Below are 15582 nucleotides of genomic sequence, written 5' to 3'. Positions count from 1 at the left end.
GTGCTGATTATCTCTCTCTCTCTGTCTATCTATATCTATATACAGTAGAGTGTAATGTACATCCACTTCAGCATACTCTCTTGGGTTAAATAGGTTTGCAGTTGTTTCTGCAGTTGACCCTTAGGATGTGGAGGATCACAACTTATTCAAATGCAAACATGTTACAAAGAGGAATAAAGTGCATATTCAGGATTGAAGTGGATTTTGATCAGCTATATGAGAAATTTGGTCAGACAGCTATTTTGCCACAATTGCTCACGGGGACCCCCTATTGGTTCAGTGAAATATCAGCCTTTTAGGCTTATTTCATTCTAGATTTTTATTTCTTATTCCCTTCAAATATTTTCTTGTATACAACAGTTACAGGCATGTAAAGAATTAAGTACACCCCTGGAAAAGTTTATAGTTTTTCAGCATATTTGGAGAAGTGGATATCAAGCATTTATTTAAACAGTGTTGATAGATAAAAGTGATATGATTTAACAAGAAACACTTGGAAATAACATTGTCATCCTTTATATTACTGGAATAAGTAGTAATGAAACATGTGGAAAAAGTAAGTACATTCCTACAGATATCACTACCTAAAATCAAATGGAAATAACTATCAAGTGCTAATAAGTAGAACACTGTTACAGAATGTCTTGGAGGAACCTGTCTTTTTTAAACCTCATATTTGATCTGGGTTGCTCTTTGTTTTTGGAGTGTGTGGTATCACCATGCTTAAATGAAAAGAGCTCTTGAGGCCTTTAGAAGGAATTTTGTAGATGCCTGAGTCTGGAATGAGGTTTAAGACGATAACCAAAATATTAGAAATGAATCATTCCACTGTCTGGAAGATAATCTACACATGAAGAAGATTTGCAACCGCTGCCAACTTCTTTGAATTTTGCAGTCATGAATTAGTTGATCCAAGCAAAGAGTTAAAACTATGCTGGAACTCTCAAGTGATCTGTCCATTTTTCCAAGCCTTCATAAATTACATCCTAAGAGAAAACATAGGCAAGTTTGTAATTGCAGACATAGATGAAATCTTCATGTACTCTTCTGACCTTGATTCTCACATTAAGTAGCCTCATTTCTGAAACATTTCTGAAACTTCTTGAGAATAACACTCAAGATGGCAGCACAGTAGTCACGCAGCAGCCTCTCCTGGTCTGACAAATGGTGCTATTTTTGTGTTATTAGGTTTCAAGTTGTTGTCTGTCGCAAGTACATGGAAACCGCCATGGCTTCTGTTTACCAGCTCACAAGGGCCTGTTTGCAGCGGAGAGTCCTCAACATTGCTTGACAAACGAGGCTGTGGAGGTCCTGCCAAAAGTGCTGTGAGGAGGCAGAAGCTGGGGAAGAGGGCTGGGTTCTATAACTACTCTCCAATATTTGCTCACTGGACAATAAACTGGACTACAGTAGATTCCAGCAGACTACCCAGCGAGAGTTCAGAGACTGCTCCCACACATCATCTAAGCCACTTCTCCTTCTGGGTTGCGGGAGGATACACCCTGGACAAGTTGCCAGTCCATTGCAGGGCAGACAGACATACACATCCACACCTAGGGGCAATTTAGCATGCCCAATTGGCCTGACTGCATGTCTTTGGACCGTGGAAGGAAACCGGAGAACCCAGAGTAAACCCACACAGACACGGGGAGAACATGCAAACTCCACACAGAGAGCACCCTGGTCGCCTGGCTGGGAAATCAAACCCAGGCCCTCCTTGCTGTGAGGTGACACCGCTATCCACCACGCCATCGTGCCGCCCATCAGAGACTGCTGTATTTTGGTTTTTACTGAACCATGGCTTAATGACAGCATTCCCAATGCCAGCGTTCAGCTGCAGTCAGGCACTCTGCGAGCTGTATGGAGCCATCAGTGAACCGCAGAACATGAATCCAGATAGACTGTTTGTCACTGGTGACTAATCATGCAGAACTAAGATCAGTGTTCCTCCCTTGGAGGAATATACAGCCTCAGTGATTGGCTATATCTGCAAGTGTATTGAGGATATTACTGTCTCCAAGACGAGCACCACACGGAAAAATCAGAAGCTGTGGACGACTGCTGAGGTGTGCACACTGCTGAAGGCCCGTGATTCAGCCTTTAGAGCAGATGACAAAGCGTGCCATTTATCAGAAGGCTATCAGAGGCGAAGCAGGCACATGCTCAGAGAATTCCGAGACAGTTACAAAAAACTGGTTCACATATCGCCATAGCCACTACTCTTCATCTGGCCCTCATTCATCTTGAGAAAAAGGACACTTGTTAGGATGCTGTAAATAGACTTCAGCATTTAAAACAATCATTTCTCAGCATCTCATTGAAAAGATGAACCTGCTAGGCCTCCCTCTGCAGTTGAATCCTAGACTTTCTCACTGAGAGACCTCAGTCAGTCCGGATCAGGAGCAACGTCTCTAACACCATCACACTGAGCACTGGAGCCCCCAAGGGCATTGTACTCAGTGCATTGCTGTTCGCTTTGCTGACTCCCGACTGTTCGGCAGTTCACAGTTCTAACTTCATCAGGTGTGTTGACACTACTGTGGTTGGTCTCATCAGCAAGAACAATGAGTCATCATACAGAGAAGAAGTGCAGTGACTGACAGACTGGTGCAAATTCAACAATCTGTATCTGAATGTGGACAAAATAAAGAAGATGTTTGTTGACTTCAGGAGAGCACAGAGTGACCACTCTCTGCTGGCCATCAACAACTCCCTTGTGGAGATTGCTGCAAGCATCAAGTTTCTTTGTGTTCACTTTGGAGAACCTCACCTGGACCCTAGTCACCAGCTTCATAGCCAAGAAAGCACAACAGCATCTCTATTTCCTGTGGAAATTAAAGAAAGCTCATCACCTGCCCACCATCATTCTACAGAGGCACTATAGAGAGCATCCTGAGCAGCTGCATTACTGCCTGGTTTGGGACTTGTACCATCTCTGAACGCAAGGCCCTTTAGCAAATAGCGAAGGCAGCTGAAAAGATCATCGGGGTCTCTCTTCCATACACCACAGACATTTGAACCACATGCTGCATCCAAAAAGCCACTAGCAATGTGACTGAAATATCTAGTTGACTGAGAGGGTTATGGCCTGTAGGATCAATGCGGGGAGTCTGCTTGTGCTATCCTGGATTCCAGGCTAATCGCAGACAGTCAAAAATTCCCAAGAGGGTCCATTCCAATCCCAGTTTGCCTCCATGGTTGTCAAGTGAGAAGCCCATTAGTCCAGTGCTGCAGCAGTTCTGGGGGTGCTTCTGCTCATGCCTCTAGTCATTTGTGGTGGTCATCACTTTCGACCTCATTGTTAGGACATCTCAGACTGGGGGGGGACTCTCTGGTGGACTCCAATACAATCCACAATCCACTTATCACCCAATTTACTAATCTGTGTTAGTTCAGTGTTTAGTCTTTTGCACATCAAATAAGGAATTCATTTTGTGGGATGTGCTTACTTCTTCACATGACCATCTTTCATGTCTGACTTTATAACTTCTTTAAAAAGTATTTAAAACTTTAAAACTTTACCATTAATAGCTATGAACAAAACATTAATCTGTTTATCTGAAGTTGAAAATTTATGAATGCTCATACATAAATGACAGATCATGTACCTGTTGATTGTAAATACTGAGGTTTTTCTTGTTCAAATACAACATACACAGTTATAACACTGCGGTGTGTGTATTGTGACTGAGTACCTACCGAATCACTTTTGTGTTTCTGGGTAGTTTGAGGTTGTGGCTGAGAAGCAGAAACCTTAAAATAGAAAAATCACTCACCAGCATTAACAAATATATAATTTATAATTGTGTAGCCCTTTAAAATGACTTAAATAATAAGTTCTTGTACATAAGTTTGATAAATGAATAATTATACAAAAGTTGGGTTTATAGTTTTTGTAAAAGTTGACATTTCCAGTTTTCTTAAAGTTAGATTGGAAGGTACTAGTTTGCCATGTGCTCAGTGCAACCAAGTCTACCTTGCCTGTCAGTAACCCTCTGTGTCTTACGCGATTTGACAGATCAATGTGTAACCTGTACAAGCCTTTAGTGATTGGTTCGGTGGGAGGGGGTGGGGAAGAGAAAAAAAAACTCTGAAGAGAGAGAGAACGGGAGACCAAGAGGGCATGTGGGGAACAGCGACGGCACTACAAACGACATTTTCCAAGGTTTTTGGAGAAAAATAAGTTCATTACCTGCCCTAGGTTGTCGGTTTGATAGCCCTGTGTGAGTGGGTGACTTTATCTGCCAAATGTGGTTGGCTAGACGGCATTTAAGCAGCACAGACCTGCCGTATGTTTTGCCTGTGAGTAGCTCAGCTTCCAGTTGTAGACTAGCGAGTTCCAGTACAGTTACTGTGTAGTCTGATTAGCGTTGAAGTTGACTAAAACAGTCAGACATTCATCCATATCCAGTATCCTATGCCATTAATGAGGGACTGTTATCACTACAACGGGAGAGCAGTCACACACTGGGAGGAGGGGGTCGGAGCCGTTCGTTAATCCTGGCCGGTTGAACATTCAACAGCCCAAGCATCCTCCAGCGGGGTCGGAGCCCGGGCGTGAGTAACGAACCTTCCTTCTGAATTACTGAACTACGATAACTTAAAGCTCGAATCATCACACTTTTATTTCATTTTGTTGGCTCTACGGAGTGAAGCGGCCAGTGTGTTTACTGTTTTAAGGCCACCACATACCCAAGCCACGAAACAGGCCTGCAACCGGTTCAGACACTAAGTACATTGGGTTTTAGCCGGCATAGGTATATGGATTGCATGCTAGATATATGATAAATGATTTGTTGAGTTAGTACGACACAAAGGTAAAGGTGTGTATTTTGTTCATCTTGGGAGTATGGTTGAGTGTTTAGGGTGACTTGTACATTGTTTACATAATTGCTCCACTTGTCCTACGTTGTTAAACAGAACAAAAAAGGGGGACAAGAAATATTTAAACTGATATCCTTGCAAATATTAATCCAGCGAGAGGAAGCAGCAATAAACTGAATTACATCATACATTTATTAATCAAGCTAAAACGGGTGATATTGCTTTGTTTACAGTCTATTGAATTCACTAAGTGCTACTGGTTACCTAGCAACATAATCCAGTCAATACTAAAGAGTTTTACAAATTTGACATTTACTACTGGAACCCAAGCCCCCGTACTTATCTCGTAAACACATACATGAGTATTCACCGCAGAGGGAAAGGGGCACTACACTTGCATTAAATTAAAACTATGAATTGGCCTTTTTACAGACTCTTTAATAAGCAGTTTAATATGCATTTTTTGATATGAGGAATGATGTTAGAACAATGCAAATATGAAAAGGACTGTAAGCATTATGAATGAAAAAATTAAATCACCACTGAAGGATTGTTGTTGTCCTCTTCTTTCTTACTGAAAAAGTCAGGCTTTTCCTAAACATTGAAAAATAAACAGAGCAAAGAAAAAGTCTATGAAATTGCTGTGCAGAGATTTGACTCATTTGTAGATAGTGCCCACCCAAAAAAGCAGGATTTTTAGCTATAATGGCTGCTGCTAAGCAACAAGTCTTTAGAAAAAAAACAACAACTTTATATTCAGCATTATTTATATATTATTTATTTATATATAAACCTCTTCTTAGTGGACATAGTAGTGCATGGAAAAACTGGGTGTTTAGCAGACACTGAATCTCTGGATTACTCTCTGATACAGACAGTCTTGAAGAATTATTTATCAGCCTTGTGTAATTGTTTGGTTCTCATAGACTCCCTAGGTGAATATGAGGGTGTAGAGGTAGTGAGGGCATTAAGTACAGTTTGCAAGAGTAGGATTTCTATAATAGTGTGTTATTTACATCCACTTTAGGGTCCTCTCAAATGAGCTTTGAATCACTTTATTTCGTCAAGTTACATATTCAAGGAACATCTTCCTGAGGTATGACATGTAACACACTGAGCAGACAAGACAAACATCGTGTTAATGAATATTTCCTTAAGAGACAAATAAAAAATACAACAAAAACAACAAACAGTAATGAATAAAAATTGGCCATGGAGGAGCTAAAGCGAAATATGAATATCTGTACATATGCAGATAAGAATATCTATATGCATAAAGGTCTGATAGCATATAAAAAAATATTACCTACAGACTATTACAGAATGATACATGTGTTCAGCTGTTACCATGTCTGGTTGTGCTGGTTTTGATGGTCCTGAATTCTCTACCAGAGGGGAGTGTCTGGAAGAGTTGATGTCCAGGATCAGAGGGCTCAGCTGTTTTTTTGCCAGCGCACTTCATCGCCCTGCTGTCTTTTCCATGTTCAGCAGCTAGGGCTATGATGCTCACCATAATGGTGTCATCTGCAAACTTCAGATTCTACACAGCTTGTTGCTTAGAGACACAGTTATTGATATAGAGACTGAAGAGAAGAGGTGAGAGCACCCAACTTTGTGGTACTCCGGTACTGAGGGTCTAGGGGTCTGACGTGTTTTCCTAGCTGCATGTGCTCTCTGCTGATTGTGAGAATGTCCACCGGCACATCTGGTACACTCAGCTGGGACAGTTTGGGCTGTAGCAGTTCTGGCATTATGGTGTTTAATGCTGAGATGTCCATAAGTCCACAAACAGAGCTCTGGCATAAGTTCTAGACTGCCAAGATGTTGCATTTTAATGAATGAAGTGCAGGACTAAACAGACTGCTTCATCAACAGGCCTCTTTGCTCTGTATATATCCAGCAGAGGGTTTGTAATGGTCTTCAGAGGGGCGTCCATCAGGGATGACTGGCTGAGGAAGCATTACAGACATGCCGGAAAAGGGGAAGGAGAGCTGGCCTTCTGTTCAGGCTGAGATGGTGTGCTAACTACCCCCCACTACCCAGCAACTACAGGCAAATGCTAAGTCCCTGGAATCAACAAAATCAGCAAATTCTTTCCAACCAGAGACATGGGATTGCTGTGTAATCTTCACAGAGACCTGATTATCAGCAGAGATTCTTGATGAGGTTATCTGTGCACCACACAGACAGAACAGCACTTCTCTGGGAAGAGTAAAGGGGGGGGGGCGGAGTGGTGGTGTATGTTTTATGATCAATAGTGCATGTTGTGATCAGAGGAATATACACTTTGAGTCTTTCTGCTCCCCAGACCTAGAACTCTGTGGCTACCAAGCGAGAGTTTTGGGGTCATTGTCATCACTGTGGATATCCCAACACAGACTGATACAGACCTGGCACTTGGGAAACTGTATAAGGCTAGAGGCAGGAGACCACGCACCCCAAGGCCACCTCTATTGTTGGGGACTTTAATAAAGTGAACTTTAGGAAAGTTACTCCAAAGCTCTCTTCTGTAAGGAATACAAAGCCCTCCCCCGACCTCCATTTGGCAAATTGTATCCATTCTCCATCCTGCTCATGCTCACCTATAGGCAGAAGCTGAGAAGGGTCCTGCCCACATCAGGGAGGTACACCACTGGTGGACACAACACAAATTAATTCATCATTCCAGGACTGTTTTGATGATGCAGACTGGGAGATGTTCCGAGAGGCGTCAAACAATAATATTGACGAATACACAGACTGTGTTACTGGATTCATCAGAAAGCTCATAGAGGCATGTTGTGCCTACAGAAACAGTCCATGTTTACTCTAATCAGAAGCCAGGCTCAACTGTCAAGTTTGTGCAGCTCTGAATACACATACAACTGCTTTTAAATCAGGAAATATGGATGAGTATTAAACAGCCAGCTATGCTCTCCATAAGTCCATAAGAGCAGCCAACAGGCGTTTCATGTTGGTGGTGTTGAACTGTGATTCCACTTTAGCCCTGTACTCATGGTACAGGGCTAAAGTGGAATCACAGTTCAACACCACCAACATGAAACGCCTGTGGGAGGTGCTAAGCAGAATAACAGACTTTAAAAGGGAAACTCGTTCTGTGAATAACATCAGTGCTGCACTTCCAGATGAGCTGAACACGTTCTATGCCTGTTTTGAGGTAAATCACTCTTGGAAAGAGCCCCTGCTCCTGCTACCACTACCGCAGAGTACAACACCTCTCTTCATCTCCGTGGCTGATGGGTGCATAGTCTTTAAGTGTGTTAACATCCATAAGGCAGCAGGACCTGACAGTATTCCTGGATCCTACCTCAAAGCCTGTGCACATCAGCTGGCAGGAATGTTTAAAGATATCCTTAACCTCTCTCTCTCTCTCTCTCTCTCTCTCTCTCTCTCTCTCTCACACACTGGACAGAAAGAACACATATGTGAGGACGCTGGACTACAGCTCAGCATTCAACACCATCGTGCCCTCAAGCCTCATTTACATTTACATTTATGGCATTTAGCAGACGCTCTTATTCAGAGCGATTTACAAAAGTGCTTGTCATTACTTTACGAATATCTCATGTTAATAAAGGTCGACATAATTTTAAAGAGCTTTGCTCTAAGTTGCTACCTGAGGTTATCTATGCATTGAGACCTAAAACAAATACAACAAGTAGAAAAATACCTACAACTCAACACAGAGTCTACACAACACTAAACCTGCTGAAAAAAAAGCCTCGAAGTTAAACTTCAGGACCTGGGTCTGAACAGTTCTCTCTGCAGCTGGATCCTGAACTTCCTCAAGGGCCGATGCCAGGTGGTAAAGATGGGCAACTTCACCTCCTCCTCACTGACCCTTAACACCGGAGCTCCTCAGGGCTGTGTGCTCAGCCCTCTCTTGTACTCCCTCTTCACCCATGACTGCTCAGCCAGACACAGCTCCAACATAATCATCAAATTTGCAGATGACACCACAATTGTGGGCCTGATCTCCAATGACAACGAGGAGGCCTGCAGAGAGGACGTCATTTCTGACACTTTGGTGCCAGGAGAACAACCTCTCTCTCAATGTCAACAAGACCAAGGAGCTCATAGTGGACTTCAGGAAGCGAGAGAGAGCGCACATCCCCATCACCATCAACAGAGCCATGGTAGAGGGGTCAGCAGTTCCTCTGTGTTCACATCTCAGAGGAACTGACACGGACCGAACACCCACAGGGGGTGACGGAAGCACTACAGCACCCGTTCAACTTTGTGGTTGAAGAGGTTTGACATGAACCCCTGCATCCTCAAAACATTCTACACATGTACCATGGAGAGCGTTCTAACAGCTCAATCACCACCTGATATGGAAACTGCAAATACATGAAAATGATCTAATCCATGACTCAAAAACTCTGATAGGATCCAAACTCTGTTTTGTGATCCACTTCACACCTAGATTACATTACTTATGGAAGCGTTTTAACAAGTTACATTCACTGTAGGAAACACTGTACCAGCATCATGAAGTGTGTGTGTGTGTGTGTGTGTGTGTGTGTGTGTGTGTCTACATACTGGAACACTCCTCTGTCTCTGATGAGTTGGGGTTTGAGGTTGAGCAGCAGGAACCTTAAATTCAAAACAGTTTGAAAGTCAGAGACACAATGTTCTTCTGCATTACAATTAAGCAACTTACAGATTTATATATTTACTTACAGGAAGTGATGTCTCTGTTAGAGCTCCATTAACATCCTCTTCTCTCTCTTTGTCAGGTTCAGGTTTCTCCTAAACATACAATTAAAAACAGACTTTTTTTAAAACAAAGATCTATTATTTTCTATTCTATATTCTATTTCTATATTATTTTAGTGCAGACTTAGCATTTTACACCAAAGTCCACACAAGGATAGTAACAAAAACACATCTCCCAGGTTCTAGATATAAACCTAGATATAGTGTTTACTGAAAAGGGCAATTCACACATAAAGACCCAAGAATATCGAGAACTGTAGTTGTTCTGCATAGAGGAGTCATCCAAGATCCCTCGACAAGTGCTGTCCAACCATCTTAAGCATTACAGAAGCCAGGTCAGTGCTGTTATTCTCACCCGATGACTTAATATTTCAACATTAATCATTAAAAATGTAGATGCCAATATTTCTTTGTTTGTTTTTCTTAGTTCCAGTTAAACATATGCAGCTTCCTCACTGGTTCAAATCAAGTCATTCTGGGTGATTTATTCAGTGTATTGTTTTTTTTTTTTTTCCATGAAGGGTGCCAATAATTTTGGAGCTGATTGTATTATATATGCAACTTTAGTGTGTGATTCATATTTACACATAAGTACATATGTGATTAAAGATCTTTGTTAAATCGGGAACAGTTGGCGTTTTTAAGTTAGAGAGCCTCCTGCCAAGGATGCCTCCTCGACTGCTTCCCTTTCACCTGCCGGCTCACTTGGGTCAACTGTCTGGAAAGCTCCAGTTCCCATTATTCAGTGGGAGATCATGACTCCTCCATCACCAGAAACCAATAGACATTCATTTCAGTGCTCTACCTCACCTGAGTGTGAGTCTACACGCCTGTTCCTGTTGCTTGTAATTAGTTTTTAAATTACCAATTTAAGAATTACCAATAGTTCCTGTTGGATGCAGAACGCTGTCTGTAATGCTAATGATAGACTAAAGATAGACTAATGATAGACTAAAGATACACTAAAGATAGATTAAAGATACACTAAAGATAGAATAAAGATACACTAATGAGACACTAATGATAGATTAATGATACACTGACGATACACTAATGATACTGTTACACTAATGACATACTAATGATGCTGTTACACTAATGACACACTGTTACACTAATGATAGACTGTTACACTAATGATAGACTGTTACACTAATGATACACTAATGATACACTATAGATAGACTGTTACACTAATGATACAGTAATGATGGACTGTTACACTAATGAAACACTAATGATAGATTATTACACTAATGATAGACTGTTTCACTAATGATAGACTGTTACACTAATGGTACACTAATGACACACTAATGATAGACTGTTACACTAATGATAGACTGTTACACTAATGATAGACTAATGATAGACTGATGATAGACTGATGATAGACTGATACACTAATGATACACTATAGATACACTATAGATAGACTGTTAGACTAATGATACAGTAATGATAGACTGTTACACTAATGAAACACTAATGATTATTACACTAATGATAGACTGTTTCACTAATGATAGACTGTTACACTAATGATACACTAATGACACACTAATGATAGACTGTTACACTAAGGACAGTTACTTTAATGATAGACTGTTACACTAACGATAGACTGTTACATTAATGATAGACTGTTACACTAATGATAGACTAATGATAGACGGTTACTTTAATGATAGACTGTTACACTAATGATACACTAATGATACACTGATGATAGACTGATACACTAATGATACACTAATGATAGACTGTTACACTAATGATACACTAATGATAGACTAATACACTAATGATCCACTAATGATCCACTAATGATAGACTGCTACACTAATGATACACTAATGATAGACTGTTACCCTAATGATAGACTGTTACACTAATGATAGACTAATGATAGGCTGTTACACTAATGATAGACTGTTACACTAATGATAGACTGATACAATAATGATCCACTAATGATCCACTAATGATAGACTGTTACACTAATGATACACTAATGATCCACTAATGATAGACTGTTACACTAATGATACACTAATGATAGACTGATACACTAATGATCCACTAATGATAGACTGCTACACTAATGATACACTAATGATAGACTGTTACACTAATGACACACTAATGATAGACTGTTACACTAATGATACACTAATGATAGACTGTTACACTAATGACACACTAATGACACACTAATGACACACTAATGTTACACTAACGATAGATTGTTACACTAATGATAGTCTAATGATAGACTGTTACACTAATGACACAGTAATGATAGACTGTTACACTAATGACACACTAATGATAGACTGTTACACTAATGACACACTAATGATAGACTGTTACATTAATGACACACTAATGACACACTAATGACACACTAATGTTACACTAACGATAGACTGTTACACTAATGATAGTCTAAAGATAGACTGTTACACTAATGACACAGTAATGATAGACTGTTACACTAATGACACAGTAATGATAGACTGTTACACTAATGATACACTAATTATACACTAATGATACACTAATGATAGACAGTTACACTAATGATACACTAATGATAGACTGTTACACTAATGGTACACTAATGATAGACTGTAACACTAATGATACACTAATTATACACTGTTACACTAATAAACTAATGATAGACTGTTACACCAATGATATACTAATGATAGACTGTTACAGTAATGATACACTAATTATACACTAATGATACACTAATGATACACTAATGATAGACTGTTACACTAATGATACACTAATGATACACTGTTACACTAATGATACACTAATTATACACTAATGATACACTAATGATAGACAGTTACACTAATGATAGACAGTTACACTACTGATACACTAATGATACACTAATGATAGACTGATACACTAATGATACACTAATGATAGACTGTTACACTAATGACACAGTAATGATAGACTGTTACACTAATGATACACTAATGATAGACTGTTACACTAAAGATAGACTAATGATAGACTGTTACACTAATGATAGACTAATGATAGACTGTTGCACTAATGACACACTAATGACACACTAATGATAGACTGTTACACTAATGACACACTAATGACACACTAATGACACACTAATAATAGACTGTTACACTAATGATAGACTGTTACACTAATGATAGACTGTTACACTAATGATACACTAATGATATACTAATGATAGACTGTTACACTAATGATAGACTAATGATAGACTAATAATAGACTAATGATAGACTGTTACACTAATGATTCACTAATGATAGACTTTTACACTAATGATAGACTAATGATACACCAAAGATAGATTAATGATACACTAAAGATACACTGTTACACTAATGATACACTAATGATAGACTGATACACTACTGATACACTAATGATAGACTAATGATACACTAATGATTCACTAATGATAGACTGTTACACTAATGATTCACTAATGATACACTAATGATAGACTGTTACACTAATGATAGACTAATGATACACCAAAGATAGATGAATGATACACCAAAGATAGATGAATGATACACCAAAGATAGATGATACACTAAAGATACACTGTTACACTAATGATAGACTGATACACTACTGATACACTACTGATAGACTAATGATAGACTAATGATAGACTAATGATTCACCAAAGATAGATTAATGATACACCAAAGATAGATTAATGATACACTAAAGATACACTAAAGATACACTAAAGATACACTGTTACACTAATGATAGACCAAAGATACACTAAAGATACACTAAAGATAGACCAATGATACACCAATGATACACCAATGATAGACTTTATAACGTCTGATACCCTCTCACATCTAAAGACGACATGAGAGTGAGTGTGCACACGCTGTTTCCCTGTGTCTGTGAGGAATATGATCTCTTGGCTGAGCAGCAGAACTCTGAAAGTAGAAATCAAATATTCTGCACAGGAAAGCTGGAAGTGTCACCCTTTGAAGAAAATCTGTTTCCTCTTCTCTCTCTTTAATAGGATCAAGCTTTACCTAAACATAAAAACTGAAAATTAACATCTGGAAGAAAACAGAACACACTCATATCATCTTTATAATAATAACTCTAGCTCATTGCTAACAGGTGTATAAAATAATTCACACCACCCTGCATACTCCATTTATTCACACTCCATTTATGCACACTCCATTTATGCACACTCCATTGGATACATTAATGCAAATTCCCAGTAGTGCCTTATTGAAATTTGCATTATTATATTAGCCCCAATGATATCATAGAAGCTTTACACATACATTTTATGCTTATAATAGCAAATATTCAGGGAAGTTATAATTTGTCAATTGTATGTTGTTTACAGAGTTATGCAGTAAAGGTTTGCACTTAATGTACGTACAATTTCTCTGTTTCCATGAGAAATCTGAGCTCCAGCCTGAGCAGCACAACTCTGAAAAACAAAACAAAAAACAAAATTAAAAATCACAGTCAAAATATTAATATCTAAAATTCAGAAGTGTCTGAACAGGAAAACAGAATTTGATGTCACCTTTCGAAGAGCATTGGTTTCCTCATCTCTCTCAACAACAGGACTAAACTTCCCCTAAATATTTAAAAAAACTCAAATGTATTACTGGGTTATTTTTGAGTAAAAATTCAAAATTATGAGAACAATAAATGTGTAGAAAAGCAGGAAAAACCTTTGCACTGTTTTTATTTTACATCAAAATTACAACTGCTTTAGGTAATGAGAGAAAAAAAGGTTTACCAACATTGAAAATTATTTGTGTTATGAAACATAAATACAAACACAAGTTCTGTCTCAGGTGACAGTGAGTATAGCACCATCCCTGCCGGCTGTAGCTCATGATGGAGCACCACAAGGATGCGCAAGTTCTCCACTGCTGTTTAAGATTCAGTGGCCCTTATTATTCCCACAAATGGGGAAATTCTACCTCCACATTTAACCCATTGGTGAAGTGAAACACCACATACACACACTAGGGGGCAGTGAGCACACTTGCCCGGAGCGGTGGGCAGCCCTATCCACAGCGCCTGGGGAGCAGTTGGGGGTTAGGGGTCTTGCTCAAGGACACCTCAGTCACATACTGTCAGCTGAGGGGATCGAACTGGTGACCTTCCGGTCACAAGGCTGGTTCCCTAACCTCCAGCCCACGACTGCCCCAACAGTTTACAATGAATACAGATGATGGTAAAGTGCAGGAACCAGATCATTTTTATTTTAAAATGTTCTGATGATTGTGTCATTAGCTTTGTTGACAGATAATGATGGTATTGATCTATTTGAGCAGGGCGCTGATGGGATTTATTTGTAATACACAGAAGACAGAGGATGTTATTTTTGGTTCATGTCCACCTCCTCTGAGAAGTCATGATCAGGAAATTAAACGGGTTATGTCACATGAATACCTTGGTGTATATGTAGATGGAATGCTATCATGGAATAGTTATATTGATAATGTCTCATTAAGGTACAGCAAGGTTACTTGTTTTCTCCATAGGTTAACCCTCATAGGGTCTTCGGGTTTGTGGGACCCGTTTCCAGTTTTTCGCTCAATAAAAATATTACAAATAATTATTTTTTCAAACTAAGATTCACTGGCCTTGGCTCATTTTCTGTACGGAACATGAATCGGGTTACGTCACATGAATACCTTGGTGTATATGTAGATGGAATGCTATCATGGAATAGTTATATTGATAATGTCTCATTAAGGTACAGCAAGGTTACTTGTTTTCTCCATAGGTTAACTCTCATAGGGTCTTCGGGTCTGTGGGACCCGTTTCCAGTATTTCGCTCAATAAAAATATTACAAATAATTATTTTTTCAAACTAAGATTCACTGGCCTTGGCTCATTTTCTGTATGGAACATAAATCAGAAAACATTTTCAATGACCCCCCCAATATACACCCCTTCACATTTATATTACATACATGGTCTTCGGGTCCTCTGGACCCGGGGCTA

The 15582-nt window shown here is 39.4% G+C and overlaps 1 protein-coding gene across 1 annotated transcript in view; it reads right to left on the bottom strand.

Annotated features, from left to right (window-relative positions):
* The window catches only part of LOC108444152, a 62108-nt gene that overhangs the window by 15381 nt on the left and 31145 nt on the right, over positions 1 to 15582 (bottom strand). Inside the window, exons 10-16 of the mRNA XM_017725146.2 lie at positions 14144 to 14197; positions 13994 to 14044; positions 13575 to 13628; positions 9508 to 9576; positions 9367 to 9420; positions 5365 to 5418; positions 3700 to 3753 (exon numbers count right to left, since the gene is read on the bottom strand). Coding sequence (XP_017580635.2) covers positions 3700 to 3753; positions 5365 to 5418; positions 9367 to 9420; positions 9508 to 9576; positions 13575 to 13628; positions 13994 to 14044; positions 14144 to 14197 — 390 coding nt within the window. The remainder of the gene's footprint in view (positions 1 to 3699; positions 3754 to 5364; positions 5419 to 9366; positions 9421 to 9507; positions 9577 to 13574; positions 13629 to 13993; positions 14045 to 14143; positions 14198 to 15582) is intronic.

This window comes from Pygocentrus nattereri, chromosome 6 (assembly GCF_015220715.1).
Source record: "Pygocentrus nattereri isolate fPygNat1 chromosome 6, fPygNat1.pri, whole genome shotgun sequence".
NCBI classification, from domain to species: domain Eukaryota; kingdom Metazoa; phylum Chordata; class Actinopteri; order Characiformes; family Serrasalmidae; genus Pygocentrus; species Pygocentrus nattereri.
Note: the sequence above shows the minus strand (reverse complement) of the source record. Positions and strands in the feature narration are given on the sequence as shown.